Source organism: Tachyglossus aculeatus, chromosome 5 (assembly GCF_015852505.1).
Source record: "Tachyglossus aculeatus isolate mTacAcu1 chromosome 5, mTacAcu1.pri, whole genome shotgun sequence".
NCBI lineage: Eukaryota > Metazoa > Chordata > Mammalia > Monotremata > Tachyglossidae > Tachyglossus > Tachyglossus aculeatus.
Window position 1 is genome coordinate 692,124 of NC_052070.1, and position 22,312 is coordinate 714,435.

At 47.2% G+C, this 22,312-nt stretch overlaps 1 protein-coding gene across 1 annotated transcript in view; it reads left to right on the forward strand.

The window, feature by feature from the left end:
- DOCK5 (dedicator of cytokinesis 5) overlaps positions 1-22,312 on the forward strand; it is a 189,478-nt gene that overhangs the window by 85,403 nt on the left and 81,763 nt on the right. The window contains exons 12-20 of the mRNA XM_038746260.1: positions 3,574-3,699; positions 6,024-6,148; positions 7,545-7,643; positions 8,997-9,069; positions 10,985-11,088; positions 15,113-15,302; positions 16,362-16,459; positions 17,077-17,166; positions 17,872-17,972. Coding sequence (XP_038602188.1) covers positions 3,574-3,699; positions 6,024-6,148; positions 7,545-7,643; positions 8,997-9,069; positions 10,985-11,088; positions 15,113-15,302; positions 16,362-16,459; positions 17,077-17,166; positions 17,872-17,972 — 1,006 coding nt within the window. The remainder of the gene's footprint in view (positions 1-3,573; positions 3,700-6,023; positions 6,149-7,544; positions 7,644-8,996; positions 9,070-10,984; positions 11,089-15,112; positions 15,303-16,361; positions 16,460-17,076; positions 17,167-17,871; positions 17,973-22,312) is intronic.

Sequence of the window (22,312 nt, forward strand, 5' to 3'; positions counted from 1 at the left end):
TTTGCATTTCCTACTGCCTTCAAGACATCTCTACTTGGATGTCCTCCCGTCACCTCAAACTTAATATGGCTAAATCTGAATTTATCTTCCCATCCAAACCCTGTCCTTCTGCTCACTTTCCCAACACTGTTGATGGCATCACCATCCTTCCTGTCTCACAAGCCTGGAACCCTGACATTATCCTTGATTCCTCTCTCTCATGCAATGCACATATTCAAGCCATCACTAAATCCTGTCAGTTCTACCTTCACAACATTGCTAAAATCTACCTCTTTCTCGCCATCCAAACTGCTACCACATTAATGCAAGCACTTGTCTATCCCACCTTGATTATTTTATCAGCTTTCTTGCTGACCTCCCTACCTCCTGCCTCTCCCCACTCCAGTCCATTCTCCACTCTGCTGCCCAGATCATTTTCCTTCAAAAATGTTCAAACCCTGTTTCCCCACTCCTCAAGAAACTCCAGTGGTTGCCCATCCACCTCCACATCAAACAAAAACTCCTCACCATTGGCTTTAAAGCACTCAATCTCTTTGCCCCCTCCTACCTCACCTCGCTACTCTCCTATTACAACCTAGCCCACATACTTCATTCCTCTAATGCTAACCTTCTTACTGTGCCTCGTTCTCATCTATCTCACCACCGACCTCTCTCCCACATCCTACCTCTGGTCTGGAACGCCTCCCGCCTCATTTCAGACAGATAATTGCCCTCCACCACTTCAAAGCCTCATTGCGGACACATCTCCTCCAAGAAGCCTTCCCTGACTAAGTCCTCCTCTCCTCTTCTCCAACTCCCTCTGTGTAATCCTGACTTGCTCCCTTCATTCATCCTCCCTCCCATCCCCACAACACATATGTATATATCTGTAATTAATTAATTAATTAATTAATGTATATTAATGTCTGTCTCCCCCTCTAGATTGTGAGCTCGTGTGTGCAGGGAATATGTCTATTGTTGTACTCTCCCAAGTGCTTCGCATACAGTAAGTGCTCAATAAATACAAGTGAATTCATTCATTCATTCAGTTGTATTTATTGAGCACTTACTGTGTGCAGAGCACTGTACTAAGCGCCTGGGAAGTACAAGTCGGAAACATATAAAGACGGTCCCTACCCAACAACAGGCTCACAGTCTAGAAGAGGAAGACAAACGACAAAACAAAACGTATAGACAGGTGTCAAAATCGTCAGAACAAATAGAATTAAAGCTATATGCACACCATTAACAAAATAAGTAGAATAGTAAATATGTACAAGTAAAATAGAGTAATAAGTCCATACAAATATATACAAGTGCCATGGGGGAGGGGAAGGAGGTAGGGCGGGGTGGATGGGGAGGAGGAGAGGAAAAAGGGGGCTCAGTTTGGGAAGGCCTCCTGGAAGAGGTGAGCTCTTAGTAGGGCTTTGAAGGGAGAAAGACAGCTAGCTTGGCGGATGTGTGGAGGGAGAGCATTCCAGGCCAGGGGAAGGACGTGGGCTGGGGGTTGATGGCGGGACAGGTGAGAACGAGGCACAGTGAGGAGGTTAGCAGCGGAGGAGCGGAGGGTGCAGGCTGGTCTGTAGAAGGAGAGAAGGGAGGTGAGGTAGGAGGGGGCGAGGGGATGGATGGAGAGCCTTGAAGTTGAGAGTGAGGAGTTTTTGCTTGATTCATAGTTTGACAGGCAGCCTCTGGAGATTTTTGAGAAGGGGAGTAACACGCCCAGAGTGTTTCTATACAAAGAAATCTGGGCAGCAGAGTCAAGTATAAACTGAAGAGGGAAAAGACAGGAGTATGGGAGATCAGAGAGGAGGCTGATGCAGTAATCCAGTCGGGATAGGATGAGAGATTAAACCAGCAAGGTAACGGTTTGGATGGAGAGGAAAGGGCGGATCTTGGTGATGTTGCAGGGGTGCGCCGGCAGGTTTGGGTAATGAATTGGATGTGTGGGGTGAACGAGAGAGCAGAGTCAAGGATGACACCAAGGTTGCGGGCTTGTGAGATGGGAAGGATGGTAGTGCCGTCCGCAGTGACGGGAAAGTCAGGGAGAAGGCAGGGTTTGGGAAAGAAGATAAGGAGTTCGGTCATGGACATATTGAGTTTTAGATGGTGGGTAGACATCCAGATGGAGATGTCCTGAAGGCAGGAGGAGATACAAGCCTGGAGGTAGGGACAGAGCAGGGGCAGAGACTGAGAATGAACGGCCGGAGAGATAAGAGGAGAACCAGGAGAGGACGGAGTCTGTGAGGCCAAGGTTGGATGGCGTGTTGAGGAGAAGGGGGTGATCCACAGTGTCGAAGGCAGCTTGGCAACAAATAGAGACAATCCCTACCCAACAACGGGCTCACAGGGGGAGGCAGACAACAAAACAAAACAAGTAGGTAGACATCAATAACATCAAAATAGATAAATAGAATTATATATGAATTATAGTTGAATGAATAGTGGACAGCACACAGGCCTGGGAGTCAGAGCACCTGAGTTCTAATCCTAGATCCACCACTTGTCTGTTATGTGTCCTCTCTGCCTCAGTTTCCTTATACATGAAATTGGGATTAAATCCTACTCCCTCCAACTTAGACTGTGAGCCCCATGTGGAGCAGTTGACTGTCTGACCTGATTACTTTGTATCTACCACAGCACTTAGTACCCTGTAAACACTTTACAGTTAGCACAGTTAATGTTATTATTCAGTACAGCTTGTTTGAATTCCAACCCTTAATTAAAACAACTAAGCATTTAAGGTGCATCATCCTTGGCCTGTTAGAAGAGAAGATCATGAGTTTTCTTCCATTTTAAGGCAGACCCCAGGATGTCCCGACAGTCAGCTTGGAGGCTGTCAGCCCTCAGTGGGCTCCTGATGCCTGCCTGCTCTCCTCTCTGCCCCCTTCCAGCTCATAGTCCCGGAAAAGCCACAAACTGTAGCTCAGTTTCAATTCTCCTGCCTCTCCCACTGCTTATTCCATGACTCTGATGAAGGACCACCATCCCTCTCAGTTGGGCCAAGCCTGGTCATTTCCCTCCTGAACATCCCCTCCCCTGGGCAGCCTTCTCTGATTCATCCCCACAGCCTGACCCTTGCCACCCCATCCACCACTTCAGCTCTCACGCATTCATCTGTTCGCATTTTGTTATTTATTCTCTTGGTCTGTTATTCATATCTGTTCTCCAACTCTCAGCTGAGGCATGTTTGACCACATGGGAGCACTTCCTCTCCGGCTGTCATTTCCAGTCCTGGAGGGCATGCTTCCTACATGTCAATCAATTGATCAATCAGTGGCATTTATTGAGATCTTACTGTGTGCAGAGCACTTATACCAAGCACTTGGGAAAATACAATGTAATAAAGTTGGTAGACATGTTCCCCACCCAAAAGGAGCTTACCATCGAAAGAGAGAGAGAGAGAGTGTGTATGTGTGGGGGTGCGCGCGCGCGCGTGTGTGTGTGTGTGTGTGTGTGTGTCCATCCACTGGTCTATCTCAGCATCAGTATTCTGCTTCCAGAACTGGAAGGTGCTCAGTGGGGTCTGTTGAAAGCTGGGCCTTGGGGAGGCCCTGGATGAGACATAGCTTTGGAATTGCCTTTCCTTTGCAGGCCTTTGGATCTCCCTGAAACTGCTCCCAGGCGACTTGGCTCAAGTTCAGAAGGATTTCTCTCACCTTGTCGACCGAACGACAGCCGTGGCCCGCAAAATGGGGTTTCCTGAAATCACCTTCCCAGGTCAGCCCTAACAGCTCCATTGCTGCCAGCGATGGATCCAGGAACAATTTAACGAATCTGAAAGGCATTCGGTCATAAATTGTCTCTACACGGATTGGGGGATTTGGGACTCACATTATTCCCCAGATTCACCCACCTATTTCATCCAAACGGTTTAGAAAGATCGGCTCGCTATCCAATCATTTTAACATCTCTGTCCAGGTAGCAAAGCCTTCCAAGTGAAGGGAGTGAAAATCTCCCTATTTTAGAAAGCCTGACCTTTCCACAATACTTTCCTCTTTCTTTGGAGGAGAGTCTTGTATAATCCTCTGCACATTCTTACTACAATAGTAGTAATAGTATTCATTCAGCAAAACACTCTTCTAAGAGCCGAGAAAGAATACAATTCTCCCCATCTAAGAATGAAATGGGGAGAGGGGATAGGCAACAGGCACGTAAGAAGAGCTGCGAGAAGCAGCATAGCCTAATGGAAAGATCCCAGGCCTGGGAGTCAGAGGACCTGGATTCTAATCCCTCCTCTGCCACTTACTAGCTATGGGCAAGTCAGTTAAGTTCTGTGGGCCTCAGTTCCGTCATCTGCACAGTGGGGATTCAAAACCTGTTCTCCCTCCTACTGTGAGCCCCATGTGGGAACTGATTATCTTGTATCTATCCCAGCACTTAGTACAATGTTTGGCACATACTGAGCGCTTGACAAATACCACAGTTAAAAGACAAAACAATAGAAATATCAAAACAAGATAAAGAGAAAAGATAAATATGAAAAAGACGTCCAAAAGTCATTAGAGACTGTGGCAAGAGGAAGTAGCATTTGGGGCCCTGGCAGCTCAGAGTCCAACAGTCACTAGAGCGATCATAGTGACCGTAGCCAAGGCTAAGGCCTCTCTCCCATCCACCATTGGTGGTGGCCACATGCTGTAGCTGCTATTGTCTTCACCACCACATTGGTGTGAGGCAGGTCAGGATCAAGGCCCCTGGAGGATGTAGCAGGGATAGGAAAGAAGTGAGAAGTGGCATGGATACCAGGTGGTCCAGGGGTGTGCACCGCCACTGTCCCCTCCCCACCGCATTGGCCTGAAGGCTGTTTTCTAGATTTTTTAAAAAATTTGTTCAGTCAGACCTGAATCAGGAAAAGTAAAAGATATGGTTGCTCGTTTGTACTGAAATGAAATTGTCTTAGATTCCCAGGTCGTGAATGGAGACAACATCCCGGCCATTGCTCGACCGCCGAGTTGGCCAGCAGCTCCACCATCCTAGCTAGGATATGTTAGTCTGGCACATTAAACTTCCTTGAACTTGGCAGAGAATGAAAAAATGATCCTAAATCCTGGGTCTTCTCTCCTCCATCTTCCCCTGCCTCTCCCCAACCCCCACCACTCACAGCTAGAGAGTCAACTTCAATTAATCAATCAGTGTATTTATGGAGCACTTACTATGTGCAGAGCACTGTACTAAGCATTTGGGAAAGTCCAGTACAGTAGAGTTGGTAGGCGCAATCCCTGCCCACCGGAATTTTATAATCTGAAGTGGGAGATAGATATTAAAATGGATTAGGGATAGGGGAAATAGTAGAGCATAAGAATATTTGCATAACTATTGTGGGATTGGGGTAAGTATCAAGGTGGTTATCGAGTGCACAGCCAAGTGCATAGTTGACACAGAGGGAAGGGTGGATAGGAGAATTAAAAGGTGTAGTCTGGGAAGACTTCCTGGAGGAGGTGTGATTTTTAGGAGGGTTTCAAAAGTAGAGACTGGCTGTGTGAGTTGGGCTCAATTCTGCCCAGCTCCAACTGACTTCCAATTTCCAAGTCAGGCGCCAAATTTACCATATTGGTATCACTCCACCTGTGAGAGTCATAATTCCTCTGCCATATTTTGAGTTGCATTTCCAAAAGGCCCCAGAGTAAAATCATGGGACTAAGAGAAAGTTGATTTATTCTCAGATAAGCCACTGACAAGGGTTTTTAGAAAAAGGCATTCTTTTACATAGTACAAAAGCCAAAACCTGTCATCAGATGGGATAAAAAAGATCAGAGTGAAATGCTTCTGTGGGCTGTGTAGATTGAGTCAGGCAGGATTGTTAGCAGGAAGAGAAATACATGGATTAGGATGACTCATTTTAAAAAGGCCCCATTTCAAAATTGCTACTTGCTCTGCAGGGTAACTCTCTGTGAGATAACAGAGATACGGTTGGATGGAAAGATCTGGGTCAGATCCCCTTCTTGTCTTGTAGTTGCTGTCATACCTAACTGCCATGTGGCTTCTCTCAACCAAGCAGAATATTTCCTTCCTTGAGTCTCATAGGGCAGTGTGTTGTTTTGTAGGAGATGTCCGAAACGACATTTATGTCACCCTGGTCCATGGCGAATTTGACAAAGGGAAGAAGAAGACACCCAAGAATGTGGAAGTCACTATGTCAGTAGTCAATGAGGAGGGCGCTGTTTTAGAGGTATGCTGTTTCCCTGGCAGATTTGTGTTGACATTTGGGCCTACGTCAGATCTACTGTGAGTGATTTGGGTGAGAGTCCTGTAATGGGAGGTGGGCTGGGAGGGAGGGAGGGAGGGAGGGAAGTCCCTGAGAGGGCAGAGGAAAGAGCCCCTGTAGCCTTGTTCACATCTGAAGGGCAAACCACTGACTGATGACCTGTTGTCACCTGGCCCACTGGAGCATGAATTTGCTCATCCAAGGGCACTTGAGGAACGCATATCACTTCAGTGAAAGTCTCTTTTGGGATAAGCCAAGAGAAATAATAATAATAGCACTTTTGGATTTTGTTAAGGGCGTACTATGTTCCAAGCACTGTACTAAACATCCAAGGCAATATGGTTGGATGTGGTCCCTGTCCCACATGGGGCTCACAGTGTAAGTAGTGGGGGTGGGCGGAGACAGTTATCGAACCCCCTTTAACAGAAATGGAGAAGTGAAATGACTTGCTCAAGGTCAGATAGCAGGCAAGTGGTGGAGGTGGAATTAGAACCCAGATCCTCTGCCTCTTAGTTCTGTGTTCTTCCCACTAGGTCATGCTGTTACTCAGGGGTGTGTCTTAGACCTGCCTGGGATCAATGGGTCGATCCCTCCCAGCCCCCACCTGCCCCGGGCCCAGTATGTGTGGAACCCAGATTCCAGCCAGTTCTTTTTTTTTACGATATTAAGTGATTAGTAATTTTTTTTATATTAATGTCTGTCTCCGTCCTCTCTAGACTGTAAGCTCATTGTGGACAGGGAATGTGTCAGTTTATTGTTGTAGTGTACTTTCCCAAGGTTTAGTACAGTCCTCTGCAAACAGTAAGTGCTGAATAAATACAACTGAATGAATGAATTTTCCAGATACTGTACTTAGCAGTGGGTAGAGACAAGTAAATCAGGTTGGACACAGTCCATGCCTACCTGGGGCTCAGTTTTAATCCACATTTTACATATGGGGTAACTGAGCCCCAGATGTCAAATGACTTGCCGAAGGTCACACAGCAGACAAGTGGAGGAGCCTGAATTAGAACCCAGTTCCTTCTGACTCCGAGACCCTTGCTCTTTCCATTAGGCCACACTGCTTCTCTGTTTTTTAGACGGTTCTTTAGACCATGCCTGGTTGGTCCCAGCCTGCCTCTGGAAAAGAAGGTTGCAGGGGGTTGCAAGGTGTAGTGAGGTCTTCCTGTGTGAGCCCTGGCCTCAGTCTCAGGCCCAGAGGCCTGCCGGCCCTGCCAACAAACTGTCACCGCATGAAAAAATTGGGTGGGAGGGAAATATGTGATGTCAGGGACATCAATGGAGCATTGACATGTGGACAGTGGCACTCTCAGATGATCTGAAATTGAGTTCACCCTTACATATTTTTTTATATCCAAAGAAAGCGATTCATCCTGGGGCTGGTTATGAAGGCATTTCAGAGTACAAGTCGGTCATCTATTACCAAGTCAAGCAACCTTGTTGGCACGAAACTGTGAAGGTAAGAACTCACCCTCATTGGGCTCTACCCCATTTACACTGTTCAGTAATTCTAATAATGATAATTGTGGTATTTTCTGAGCGCTTACTCAGCCAAGTGCTGTATTCAGTGCTAGGGTTGATGCAGTATAAGCAGATAGACACAGTCCCTGACTCTCACAGGGCTCACAGTATCAAAGGGAGAGGGAACAGATATTTAATCCCCATTCTGCAGATGAGAAGACCGAGGCACAAAAAAGTAAAAAGTCTTGCCCAAGGTCACAGAGCAGGCAAGTGGCGGAACCAGGATTAGAACCCAAGTTCTCTGACTCCCAGGCCTGTTCTCTTTCCACTAGGCCATGCTGGTTCTATAATTCTTACTCTGCATTGTCCACACTGCCTACTATTACTTGCTTCTATTTTGAAATGGTCGTTACAATTTTCCCTATGTCCTAATTTCATTGTTTGTCATCATTAATAGTTTTAGCAATTCTCTTCATTGAGCTAGGAGTCCGAACTAACACCGTACCTCATTCTTAATAATAATAATGATAATAATGACAATAATTATGATGTTTGCTAAGTACTTACTATATGTCAGGCACTGTACTAAGAGCTGGGGTGGATACAAGCAAATCAGGTTGGACTTAGTCCCTGTCCCACATAGGGCTCATAGGTTCAATCCTCAATTTCCAGATGAGGTAACTGAGGCATAAAGAAGTAAAGTGACTTGCCCAAGGTCACAAGGCAGACAAGTGGTGGAGCTGGGATTAGAACCCATGACCTTCTGACTCCCAGGCCGGTTCTCTATCCACTATGCCCTGCTTCTTCCTGATTCAAAGAGTCACGTACAATCAGAATGTGGCACAGCGTGAATAAGGACCATGGCTAAAATGCAGCATTTTGATTCATGGCTTACTAGTCTTCAAGGTCTCCTCTCAGCAAATGAACAAATTTCATGGGTCTCATTTCAGTGTTTCTACCTCGGTTTTCTCTCCAGATCCAAACCCTTTGTCTGATCCTGACTTCTTTTCACATCCCCAATACAATTGAATACCATTCTCTGTTTTTTTTCTTGTCTCTTCTTTTTCCCTTCTTTCCCCTCCCCCTGTATCTCTCTCTCTCCCCTTCCCTCCTTCTCCCCCTCCCTTTCCTATTTCCCACTACCTGCTCCTTCCTGTTAATAGAATTTTCATGTCCTGATGATTCTCTTCACAACCCTTAGGAAATCCTGCCTTATACTGTAAAGTGAACTACACCGAGGTGGTTTTGGATCAGTTCTTAAGGAGGGTTCCCCCCTCCATGAAATGCTGGGTATGCTCCCCCTGAGTCCTCTATAGAGTACTGGATGTGTTCTAATGGTGTGAATCTGCAGGTGTCCATCGCAATAGAAGAGGTCTCTCACTGTCACCTGCGGTTCACGTTCCGTCACCGCTCATCACAGGAGTGTAAGTATTGGGAGGTCTGGGCGTTGCCAAGATGTTGCCAAGGCTAAGAAGAACTCCATCTTGGCAAGGCCTTCTGTGACTGTGTTGGGAAGCATAATGCATCCAAATTTCAACTCTTGGCAACTTGACTTTCTATCTTAGTTTTCTCCAAAACAGAAGAGATCCGCCCCTGAAGGGCGTTGGGTTTCCAAATTGGAACAACCCATTTAAATAAGCTCTAGACCACCCTGGATCAGGAATTTTCTAGAGTAGACACTAGCCATCTGGAGAAATGGCCTTCTTAAAATGTTCCATTTGAATTTATTATGATTTTTAATTTATTGTCATATTAACTGCTTACTGACTATGTCCCATGTTCTGTGCCAACCACTAGGGTAAATACAAGACAGGCTTAGTGGATAGAGCCTGGACCTGGGAGTCAGAAAGCCCTGTGTTCTAATCCTGGCTCTGCCACTTCTCTGCTCTGTGACCATGGCAAGTCGCTTCACTTCTCTGTGCCTCAATTATCTCGTCTGTAAAATGGGGAGTAAGATTGTGAGCCTCATGTGGGACATGGACTGGGTCCAACATGATTAAGCTTGTATCTATCCCAGTTCTTAGTACAGTACATTGGAAGTGCTTACAAAAATACCAGAATTAAAAGAATAATCAGATTGGGATCAGTCCCTGGCCCACTTGTTTTCACAGTATAAAAAACAGGAAAAGCAGGGGGTATTATGACCCCATTTTACCAAAGAGGAGACTGGAGTCCAGAGAGACTGTGCCTTTCCCAAGATCACTGAGCAGGCCACAAGCAGAGCTGGGATTAGAACCTAGTCTCTGGCTCAGTGGAAAGAGCACGGGCTTTGGAGTCAGAGGTCATGGGTACAAATCCTGGCTCCGCCAATTGTCAGCTGTGTGACTTTGGGCAAGTCACTTAACTTCTTGGGCCTCAGTCACCTCATCTGTAAAATGGGGATTAAGACTGTGAGCCCCCCGCAGGACAACCTGATCATCTTGTAACCTCCCCAGCGCTTAGAACAGTGCTTTGCACATAGTAAGTGCTTAATAAATGCCATTATTATTATTATTCATTCATTCAATCGTATTTATTGAGCACTTACTGTGTGCAGAGCACTGTACTAAGCGCTTGGGAAGTACAAGTTGGCAACATATAGAGACGGTCCCTAAGCGACAGCAGGCTCATATTACTCGTGGCCCCATGCTTGTACCGTTAGGTCACGTCCTCCTGGGCTCCTGGCTCCTAGCTCCTACAGTGTTTCCAATGGCAGGTCTCATGTGCCTTTCTCTCCCCGGCATTGCAGTCTTGTGCCCTTCCTCCCCAACACCCTCTGAACAGTGGGGGAGTGGAATGGGACATCAATCAATCCATCAATCAGTAGTGTTTGAGTGCTTACTATGTGCAGTGCAAAGTGCTAAGCACTTGGGAGAATACAGTAATAGAGAGTTGGTAGACATGTTTCCTGCACACCAGAAGCTTGAAGTCTAGAGGGGAAGGTGGACAGTAAAACAAATTTTGGCTATGTACATAGGCTCTGTGGGGCTGAGGGTGAAGTGACTATTAAGTGCGTAAAGGGTACAGATCCAAGTGCATTGATGGTACAGATGGGAGAGGGAGTAGGGGAAATAAGTGCTTAGTTGAGGAGGGCCTCTTGGAAGGAGATGTGATTTTTAATAAGGCTTTGAAGTTGGGGAGAGTGGTGGTCCAGGCCAGAGGCAGGGTGTGAGCGAGGGGTTGGCAGCAAGACAGATGAGGTCAAGGCACAGACGGTAGGTTGGCGTTGGAGGAGCAAAGTGGGCGGGCTGGGTTGTAACAGGAGTTTAGCGGGGTAAGATGGGATGGAGGGGTGGACGGTTTGGGTGGGGGCAGAACCTCTTTTTGCAGCAGCCAGAGTCACCTTTTCTCCCCCTACAGCCAGAGACAAGTCTGAAAAAGCCTTTGGAATTGCCTTCGTGAAACTGATGAACCAGGATGGGACAACCCTGCAGGACGGACGGCACAACCTCGTGGTATACAAGGTAACCGAGGAGTAGGCCTCGGTGGCCAACATCCGCCCCACCAGGGAAAAGCCTGGCCGGACAGGGGTTGGACCTTGAGCCCCTGGCCCGCATCGCCTGTCCCAGGTTGGCCGCGCCCATGGGACAGAGCCTTCTCAGAGTCTCCGATCTGCGCTCTGACCCCGGGTGCAAAGGCTGGAGCTGCAGCAGCCGGGAGGCATCCTGGTGGGGGGCCAGACCGTCCGAAGGTTCGGCCTATTATTGTTTAGCCGTCGGCCACATGGACCGCCACTCTGCTTTTCCCGTGCTGGTTGGGGGCTGGCACTCACGTATGCCAAAAGAGCTGGAAAGAATGGCGACTCGATACCCAGTACCATCCGAAAGGGAGGGTGAGCGGGCAGGCTGGAGAGCTGTGTCTGCAGGTTTGCTGTTGTTACATGGAACTACAATAATAATGATAATAATAATTGTGATATTTGTTAAGTGCTTACTATGTGCACTGCACTAAGCACTGGGGTGGTTACAAGCAAATAGGGTTGGACACAGTCCCTGTCCTAAATGGGGCTCACAGTCTCGTTCCCCATTTTACAGATGAAGTAACTGAGGCCCAGAGAAGTTAAGCAACTTGCCCAAGGTCTCACAGCAGACAATTGGTAGAGCTGGGATTAGAACCCATGACCTTCTGACTCCCAGGTCTGTGTTCTAGCCACTATGTCGTGCTTGTGGCTGCAGCCCCATAGAGGGTCAGCGAGGGAGCGATCCTGAACAAAAGCCTTCTGCTTCTCTGCTCTATTTGCAATGAGAGAATCCCAGCATTGTCCCCAGTTTCCCCATCCCAGTCAGTGTTTACTGGGAACCAGGTGCTGCAGAGCTCTTTACTGGGCAATCGGTGCCCAGAGGATGCTTTATTGGGCACCAGGAGCCTATGGAGTCAGTCAGCCAATCATATTTATTGAGTGCTTACTATGTGCAGAGCACTGTACTAAGTGGTTGGGAGAGTATACTATAAGACTGTAACAGACACATTGCCTGCCCACAATGAGCTTGCAGTCTAGAGAGGGAGACAAACAGTACTATAAATAAATAAATTATACATATGTGCATAAATGTCGTGGGTCTGGGAGAGGGGAATGAATGAAGAGAGAAAGTCAGGGCGACGCAGAAGGAAGCGGGAGAAGAGGAAAGGAAGGATTAGTCAGGGAAGGTCTCTTGGAGGAGATGTGCCCTCAGTAAGGCTTTGAAGTGGGTGAGGGTAGTGGGTGCCTGCAAAGTACTGTGCTGGGGGGAACCTGTAGAGTGCATTGCTGGACCTTCAGTGCCTGCAGTGTGCTTTCCTGGGCACCAGTAGGGAGTCAGAAGATGTGGGTTTCTAATCCCGGCTGTGTCTCTTGTCTGCTGTGTGACCTTGGGGAAGTCACTTAACTTCTCTGTGCCTCAGTTACCTCATCTGTAAAATGGGGTTTAAGACTGTGAGCCCCATGTGGGACAACCTGATTACCTTGTATCTACCCCAGCATGTAGAACAGTGCTTGGCACATAGTAAGCACTTAACAAATACCATCATTACTATTAGTATTATTTAAGTGCTTACTATGTGCCAGCCACTGTACTAAACACTGGTATCAATACAAGCAAATCACGTTGGACACAGTCCCAGTCCCACATGGGGCTCAAAGTCTTAGTCTCCATTTTACAGATGAGGTAACTGAGGCACAAAGAAGTGAAGTGACTTGTCCGAGGTCACGCAGCAAAGTGGCAGAGCAGGGATTAGAACCCATGACCTTCTGACTCCCGGATCTGTTCTCTGTTAGACCACAGTGCTTCTCTGTCATGCTCCATACTGCCATGCTCTGATCCCTGCTCTGCCAATTGTCAGCTGTGTGGCTTTGGGCAAGTCACTTAACTTCCCTGTGCCTCAGTTCCCTCATCTGTAAAATGGGGATTAGGACTGTAAGCCCCACGTGGGACAACCTGATCACGTTGTATCCTCCCCAGTGCTTAGAACAGTGCTTTGCACATAGTAAGCGCGTAACAAAATGCTATTATTATTATTATTATGTGGAGCACCATACTGGGTCTTGGGTGCCTGCCGAGTACTGTACTGGCCATTGTGTGCTTGCAGAGCACTGTACTGTGCACAGAGTGCCTGCATTGTGCTTTTCCTTGGCCCTGGGGGCCTGGAGAGCACTTTGCTGGATGCTGATGCCCTCAGAGTGCTGTAGTGGGTGACATTTTCATGGAAAGCACTTTACTGGGCACTGAATGCCCACAGAATGCTTTGCTGGCCCCAAGGAGTCAGGTGCCTGCAGAGCACTGTAATCAATCAAATGTTAATTAGTCTTACACTAATTCTGTTGTAGTATACTCTCCCAAGCGCTTAGTACAGTGATCTGCACACAGTAAATACAATTGATTGATTGTTTGACATGATCCTTGCCCCCGGGGAGCTTACAGTCTGCAGGGGGCAACAGACATTAAGATCAGTTACAGATAGGGGAAATGGTAGAGCACAGTCTCCCTCCCCACTTCTAGACTGTGAGCCATTGTGGGCAGGGAGTCTCTGTTTGTTGCTGAATTTTACTTTCCAAGCACTTAGTACAGTTCTCTGTACACAGTAAGCACTCAATAAATACAACCGAATAAATGAATGAATGAATGTGGACATAAGTGCTGTGAGGCCGGGGTGAGTATCAAAGTGCTTAAGAGGGGTACACAGCCAAATGGATAGGCAACACAGAGGGAATGACTGGGATAGGAAATGAAGGTTTAGTCTGGGAAGGCCTCTTGGAAGAGGTGTGATTTTAGGAGGGTTTTGAAGGAGGGAGAGCAGTGATCTGTCAGATACGAAAGGGAAGATAGTTCCAGGCCAAAGGGAGGATGTGGTCAAGGGATCAGCAGTGGGATAGACAGCATCAAGGAACTGAGAATAGATTGGTGTTTGAGGAGCAGAGTGTGTGGGTTGTGTTGTAGTAGGCAATCAAAGAGGTCAGTCAGGTAGGAGAGGGAGAGTTGAGTGAATGCCCTAAATCATATAGTAAGGGGTTTCCTTTTGATGTGGAGGTGGATGGGCAACCATTGGATGTTCATGAAGAGATGGGAGATATGGACTGGATGTTTTTTCAGAAAAATGATCTGAGCAGCAGAGTAAAGTATGGACAAGAGAAGGGAGAGACAGATGGCAGGGAGGTCAGTGAAGGAAGCTGATGCAGTAGTCTTGGTGAATAGGGTAAGTGTGTGGATCAACAGGTTGGCAATTTGGATGGAGAAGATAGGGCAGATTCCAGAGGGGTGCTGGGTGCTCACGGAGCACTGTACTTGACACTGGGTGCCAACAGAGAACTATATTGGATTCCAGGTGCCCGTGGAGTGCTGAACTGCGTATCAGGTGTCCACAGGATGCTCTGTTAGGTTCCAGGGGCCTGTGGAACAGGTAAAGGGTGTCATGCATCTGCAAAGCATTGTACTGGATGACGAAGGCATGTAAAGTGCCACATTGGGTTCTGGGGACCTGTTTAATGCTGTACTGGGCACCTGGTGCCCTCAGGGCTCATTACTGGCAGTCTGGGAACATACCCTGAAAGTCAGAGAGTTGACTCCCAAGGAGCATAGAGTCGGTGGCCAGGATGTAGGGGGTTCCCAGCCCTCACTGCCCACCATCCCATGGTGTCTGGGCCACTGGGAGGAGGAGGATGGTTAAATCATGCCCAACTGGTCCCATATGAGAAGCAGCGTGGCTCAGTGGAAAGAGCGCGGGCTTTGGAGTCAGAGGTCATGAGTTCGAATCCCGACTCCGCCACATGTCTGCTGTGTGATCTTGGGCAAGTCACTTCAGTTCTCTGGGCCTCAGTTCCCTCATCTGTAAAATGGGGATTAAGGCTGTGAGCCCCACGTGGGACAACCTGATCACCCTGTATCCTCCCCAGCGCTTAGAACAGTGCTTTGCACATAGTAAGCGCTTAACAAATGCCAATTATTATTATTATTATTATATGGATAGTTCCACACCAGTTGGTGACTAAAACATGCTGATGTGCTTCGCCCTCAGGGTGAGAATAAGAAAATGGAAGAGGCCAGGTTCTACCTGACTCTGCCCGACACAAAAGTGGAGATGGAAGACAAGGACTCACACCCAGCCAAAAACCTGACCTTGGCCAACTTCACCCCCTCGAAGGATAGCACCAAGGACAGCTTCCAGATCGCCACTCTCATCTGTTCCACCAAGTTGACCCAGAATGGTAAGGATAGCAACCTGAAGAAAGTGGAACCGCGAACTGTAGGGAGGCCCAGGGAGGGGGCTGGGAGATCTTTTGGCAGTGGTCAGGTGCACAGTGTGGCACTGGCTGGCAGATGCCTGTGAGTGATCGAGGAGAATGGGCTGGTAGCCGGAGCACTGGGCTGGTAGGGCGGAGTCAGCCCTCCCTCCTCCACCGTCCTGTGACCAGTGACCAGATCACTTGAATTGCCTCTGTTCCTCGTGTTCTTCCTCCCTCCTCTGCCCACCGTCCCTTCAGTAAAATGAGAATAAGAGTTGCAATCCACTATCATTTGGCTTCAAACTTTTAAAAGTGGTTTGGGATCCTTGACCGAACAGCTATGGGCCTTTGCTTCTTCCTGCAAAATGAAGAGGCGTTTTAGTAGTGCCATCATCTCTTCTGGGCCTGAGGTCCTGCTGGCATTCAGCAGCTGTTCAGCAACAATAAGACTGGAAGAAGGGATCCGGGCTCAGAGACTGGGGAGGGACAAGAGCTGGGGCAGGGCTGGGAAAGAGCAGGGATCTTTTCAGTACTATCCTGCCTCTGCCTTGGCGGGTCTCATTTTTCTCATTTTTTCAAACTGGATCAGGTTTCTTGACCTATGAGACTGGTAATCTGCGTGGCTCATGTATCCACTTCCCCCTGTGCAGTCGTACTGTGCTTTTAGATCAACTGACGTTTACAGCTTCACCTAAAGATTCCGTATATGGTGTAGAATTAGACAGATATCTGAGCCTCAGATGGATTATATTCTAAATTCACTATGCTTGGGGCTGGAACACTCTATTCCCTTGGAAATTTAGATAGTTCTAAGAGCTCTGAAATCCAGTTTTGAAATCTATCATTTGCTCCCCACAGGACCAATGTTGTTTTTCTTTTTATGCATTAAATTTTCCCAATGACTTTAGAAATGGGAACAGATATTAAAATAAATACATTATATTAAAGTGGTTTTCTAATAGCTTCTAAATAATGATTTCCTGAAATGAACCCTGTTATTGCTCCTTAAAATGATATTATTGTATGTGTTGTCATTTCCAGTTGACCTCTTGGGTTTGTTAAATTGGCGTTCCAATTCCCAGAATATCGAGCACAATTTAAAGAAGTTAATGGAGGTGGATGGTGGAGAAATTGTGAAGGTATTCGTATGTGTGTGTCTGTGTGTGTAAAAATGTAAGAAATGTACATTCTATATAATCTGTGGCCCATTTATTGAAATGAATGCAGTCTCCTAGATTGTTAAATGTGTTTATTAAAATCAGCAGGTAAATGCATTTCTAAGATATTGAATGATGAAAATGGAATGATTGAAATATGGATCTATTGGACCAGCAGCATGGCTTAGTGAATAGAGCAGGCCTTGGAGTCAGAAGAACCTGGATTCTAATCCTGACTCTTCCACTCATCTGCTGTGTGACCTTGGACAAGTCACTTTACTTGTCAAGCGCTTAGTACAGTGCTCTGCACACAGTAAGCGCTCAATAAATACGATTGATTGATTGATTTACTTCTCTGTGCCTCAATTACCTCATCTGTAAAATGGGGATTATGATTGTGAGTCCCATGTGGGACAGGGACTGTGTCCAACCTGATTAACTTGTATCTATCCCAGTGCTTAGAACTGTGCTTGGCACATAGTAAGTGCTTAACAAGTACCATAATTATTATTGTTATTATTATTATTGGGGCCATTTGAGTATGCAGGAATAGAATCACTAGTTCCAAAATAATTTCTCTGTGCTTTTTTTCTCTTTAGTTTCTCCAAGATACACTTGATGCACTTTTTAACATAATGATGGAAATGTCAGATAATGAAACATATGACTTTCTTGTGTTTGATGCACTGGTAAGTGGAAGATAGAAGCCCATGTTGTTTCATATAAATGCAGAGATTTCAGAAGTGTCTTCAGATTCAAACCCTTTATCCCTTCAACTTTGATTAGATTTCACTTTAAATGTGTTTCCTCCCCCCCGTTCTTGTTTGTTAAGTGCTCACTATATGCAAAGCACTGTTCTAAGCACTGAGGGTGGCTACAAGATGAACAGCTTGTCCCACGTGGGGCTCACAGTCTTAATCCCCATTTTACAGATGAGGTAACTGAGGCACAGAGAAGTTAAGTGGCTTGCCCAAGGTCACACAGCTGACAAGTGGCGGAGTTGGGATTCAAACCCATGACCTCTGACTCCCAAGCCCGTGCTCTTTCCACTGAACCATGCTGCTTCTCTTACCACGCAGGGCTCAGAGTCTCAATCCCCATTTTACAGATGAGGTAACTGAGGCCCAGAGAAGTGAAGTGCTAAAGAGTTGCCCAATTTGAGCAAGCATATAAAGGAGCCAAGTGAGCGGGTCCTGTTGGCTGTCTGAGTTGCGGTAAAACCAATGGGGTGGATCAATCAATCAATCACATTTATTAAGCTCTGTGTGCAGGGCAACATACTAAGCGCTTGGGAGAGTACAGCACAACAATATAACAGATTCCCTGCCCACAACAAGCCCCCAAAATGCTTCAAGTTTTTCAAGGCCTTGACTTCTCTCTGGGCTTTTTGGCAGGTATTTATTATTTCGTTGATTGGAGACATCAAGTTCCAGCATTTCAATCCCGTACTTGAAACCTACATCTACAAGCACTTCAGCGCAACCTTGGCTTTTAAGTAAGCATCCATGAAGGCAACCCCAATCTGGCACGTGGCCACTGTGGGGCCTTATTGGTCATGGTCTCGCTAGAATGTGCAGACGGCCGGGGTTGGGGTGGGGGTGGGGGGACGGGGGCTGATGTCAGTGGGTCCGTGTGGGCGTCTGGGTGAGCATGTGTAGTTAGTTATGGACTTTTACCCAAACTTGCCTTTCGTCAACATAGAAGTCATTCAATCAGTGGTATTTACAGTGCACCTCCTGTATGCCGGGCACTTTGCTCAGAGTGTGAGGGAATACAATATCAATCTATCAATGCTATTTATTGAGTGCTTACTGTGTGCAGAGCACTGTACAGCGTGTTTGGGATAGTACACTATAACAGATTTGGAAGACACATTTCCTGACCACCACAAGCTTATGAACAGTTAGTAGACACAGTTCCTGCCGTGATGGTTACAGTTCATTATGGAAAGAAATGAAGTGTGAACCTGTGTGTGTGAGTGCTTGGGCTCTTGTGTATTTACAGAATTTTTCTGAACTGTTTCATCTACTATATCAATCACTCATTTGAGGGTGTGTAGTGTCATAGGTAGTGCTGAGGACAAAACATTGTACAAATCTCATAAGTAGACATGGTTCCTGCCCTCTGAATGTTTAGTTTATTGTGGGAGGAATTGATGTGGGTGCGTATGTGCGTTCATGCGTGCGTGTGTGTGTGTGTGTGTACATGTTTGCGTGTATATGTGCCTATGTATTTACAGAGTTTTTCCCAACTGTTTCATCTCCTCGATCAATCACTCAGTTGAAGGTGTGTAGTGTCATATGTAGTGCTGAGGATAAAGTATGGTACAAAGCTCATAAGGAGCTTAGAGGCTTCATAAATTCTGTTGCATGAAAAGCCAATCTAACTTCCCGCCGCATCCCAGAGAGCTTGGAAAATTGTGTTTTATGCTTAATGCAGTTTTCACCAATGTGGTCTTGAAGATTAGAGCCTGTAAATCCCTGGGATTTCAGGTTGTGGGCATAGGCAGGATGTTTTCCCTCATCTGATTTTCCCTTTGGCCCAGCCACACAGTGCTGGCTGAGCCATGACTTCAGACGTGACCCCTCTGGGCCCCGCAGGCCACCTGTTGTTGTCAGCAGTAAGTAAATTAAGGAGTGGTGGTTTTGCAGCTGGGTTTGATGATGATGCCCAGTTGTCAGTGGCTTAAACACAGTTCTTGGCTGATCCTGGCCTGAGTGGACGGAGCCCAGGCCCTGACCCTAGAGGTGGGCTGAAATTTCCTATTTTCATTTGAAGATCATAGGCAGAAACTGACCAAGCACAATAGCTGCAATATACATGCCACAGGGATGTTGATGGACTGTCAGATAAATTCCTGTATCAGGAGTTTCTGACCGTAGACCATCCAACCCAAGGTGACCCCTAGTTCTCTGCCATCATACCACCCTGAGGGGACTCTCCAGACTCCCCAGGACAGGTGTGGGGAGGCCAGGAAAGCCCATTTCCATTCAGGCAGGCTGTCACCAGACACCCTTCCTCTACACCTTGGGCCTCCCTGCCATCCTGGCCTAGCTGTCTCCAGACTCTCTGCCCTGCTGGGTCTCCCCCTGGCCACCCCTTCAACCACTTCCCGGAACACCCATCTCTGGACAGGCACCTAACACTGGTACATCAATCAATATTCATTCAATTCATTCATTCAGTTGTATTTACTGAGCATTTACTGTGTGCAGAGCACTGTACTAAGTGCTTGGAAAGTACAATTCGGCAGCTACCCAACAATGGGCTCACAGTCTAGAAGGGGGAGACAGACAACAAAACAAAGCAAGTAGACAGGTGTCAATAGTATTCATCGAATACTTACAGTGTGCAGAGCACTGTACCAGTTGTTCATACCATGCAATGTTATTGACAGACTTGATCTCTGCCCTTAAGGAGTTTGAAATCTAGTGTGGGGTGGGGAGGGCAGAGACTAGAGTAAATTACAGATAGCGGAAGCAGTAGAGTATAAGAGTCTGTACTTAAGTGCTGTGGGGCTGGAAGTGAAGTGAAGAGAAGCAGCATAGCATAGTGGATAGAGCACGGGCCTGGGAATCAGAAGTTCATTCATTCAGTCGTGTTTATTGAGCACTTACTGATTGCAGAGCACTGCAGAGGTTCATGGGTTCTAATCCCAGCTCTGCCACTTGTCTGCTGTGTGACCTTGGGCAAGGTAAGTCACTTTACTTCTCTGGGCCTCAGTTACCTCATCTGTAAAATGGGGATTGAGACTGTGAGCTCCATGTGAGACAAGGACTATGTCCAACCTGATTACCTTGGATCTACGCCAGCACTTAGAACAGTGCCTGGCACGTAGTAAGTGCTTAACAAATACCAGAATCATTATTATTATTATTGTTAAGTGAGTTTCAAGGGGCTTGCGGGCTGCAGACCCAAGTGCATAGGTGACCCAGAAGGTAAGGAGAATAGGAGGTGGGCAGTTAGTCTGGGAAGGCTTCCTGGAGCGTCCTAAGTGATCATGGTGTAACGCAATGTACTGGGGTTTTTTTGTTGTTTTATATGGTACCTGGTAAGTGCTACCATATGCCAGGCACTGTACTAAACCCTGGGGTAGATACAAACTAATCAGTTTGGACACAGTCCATGTCCAGTGTGGGGTTCACAGTCTTAAGCCCCGTTTTACAGATGAGGTAACAGGCATAGAGAAGTGAAGTGATTTGCCCAAAGTCACACAGCAGACAAGTGGCAGAACCAGGTTTAGAACCCATGTCTTTTCACTAGGCCATGCTGCTGGGGGTTATGCACATGGTAGCGATCACTAGGTACATGCATACACAGGGCTAAGCACTTGGGAGGTTCCTGGATCCTTCTCAGCCTGGCAGTCTTGAAAATAAAGACAGTATCTAGACTGGAAGATCGTTGTGGGCAGGGAACGTGTCTGTTTATTGTCAGCGCTTAGAACAGTGCTTGGCAAATAGTAAGCACTTAACAAATACAGTCATTGTTATTGTTGTACCCTCCCAAGTGTGCTCTGCACCCATTAAATGCTCAATAAATACGATTGACTGACCCCTCTGACCCCGCTCTGAGCCTTGGGGCCCTGCCACTGCCCAGCAGCACAAGCTCCCCAAGGGAAGAGGCCACTTGTCCTCCAGCGATGTGGCCTGCCTGCCTCTCCGCCCGCCTGCCTACCCCCATTCCCCCATGCCTGCCTACCTGCCTGCCTGACTGCCAGGAGGCAGTTACTGGTAAACCACAGAAAGAACTAAGGAGGTTTCAGTAACCTTTTCCCACTTTTTCACTTCCCACTTCAATAACCTTTCCCCCTCCCATCCTCTTACTGTAGGGGTTCCTCAAGGGTCAGTTTTTGGTCCCCTTCTGTTCTCTATCTACACTCACTCCCTTGGTGAACGCATTCACTCCCACAGCTTCAACTATCATCTCTACACTGATGACACCCAAATCTACATCTCTGCCCCTGCTCTCTCTCCCTCCCTTCAGGCTCGTGTCTCCTCCTGCCTTCAAGACATCGCCATCTGGATGTCTGCCCGCCATCTAAAACTCAATGTGTCCAAGACTGAACTCCTTGTCTTCCCTCCCAAACCCTGCCCTGTCCCTCTCACTATCTCACTCAGTCTTATTTATTGAGTGCTTACTGTGTGCAGAGCATTGTACTAAGCACTTGGGAAGTACAATTCAGCAACAGATAGAGATGGCCCGGGCTTTGGAGTCAGAGGTCATGGGTTCAGATCTCAGCTCTGCCAATTGTCAGCTGTGTGACTTTGGGCAAGTCACTTCACTTCTCTGGGCCTCAGTTCCCTCATCTGTAAAATGGGGATGAAGACTGTGAGCCTCCCGTGGGACAACCCGATCATCCTGTAACCTCCTCAGTGCCTTTGTCTGCACATAGCAAGTGCCCAACAAATGCCATCTTATTATTATCATTATTATTAAGTGACTTGCCCAAAGTCACACAGCTGACAAGTGGCAGAGCCGGGATTGACTTTCCCATCACTGTTGACGCCACTACCATCCTTCCCGTCTCACAAGCCCACAACCTTGGTGTCATCCTCGACTCCACTCTCTCGTTCACCCCTCAAATCCAATCCGTCACCAAAACATGCCGGTCTCACCTCCGCAACATCGCCAAGATCTGCCCTTTCCAATCCATCCAAACTGCTGCCCTGCTGGTTCAATCTCTCATCCCATCCCGACTGGATTACTGCATCAGCCTTCTCTCTGATCTCCCATCCTCCTGTCTCTCCCCACTTCAGTCTATACTTCACGCTACTTCCCGGATCATCTTTGTGCAGAAACGCTCTGGGCATGTTACTCCCCTCCTCAAAAATCTCC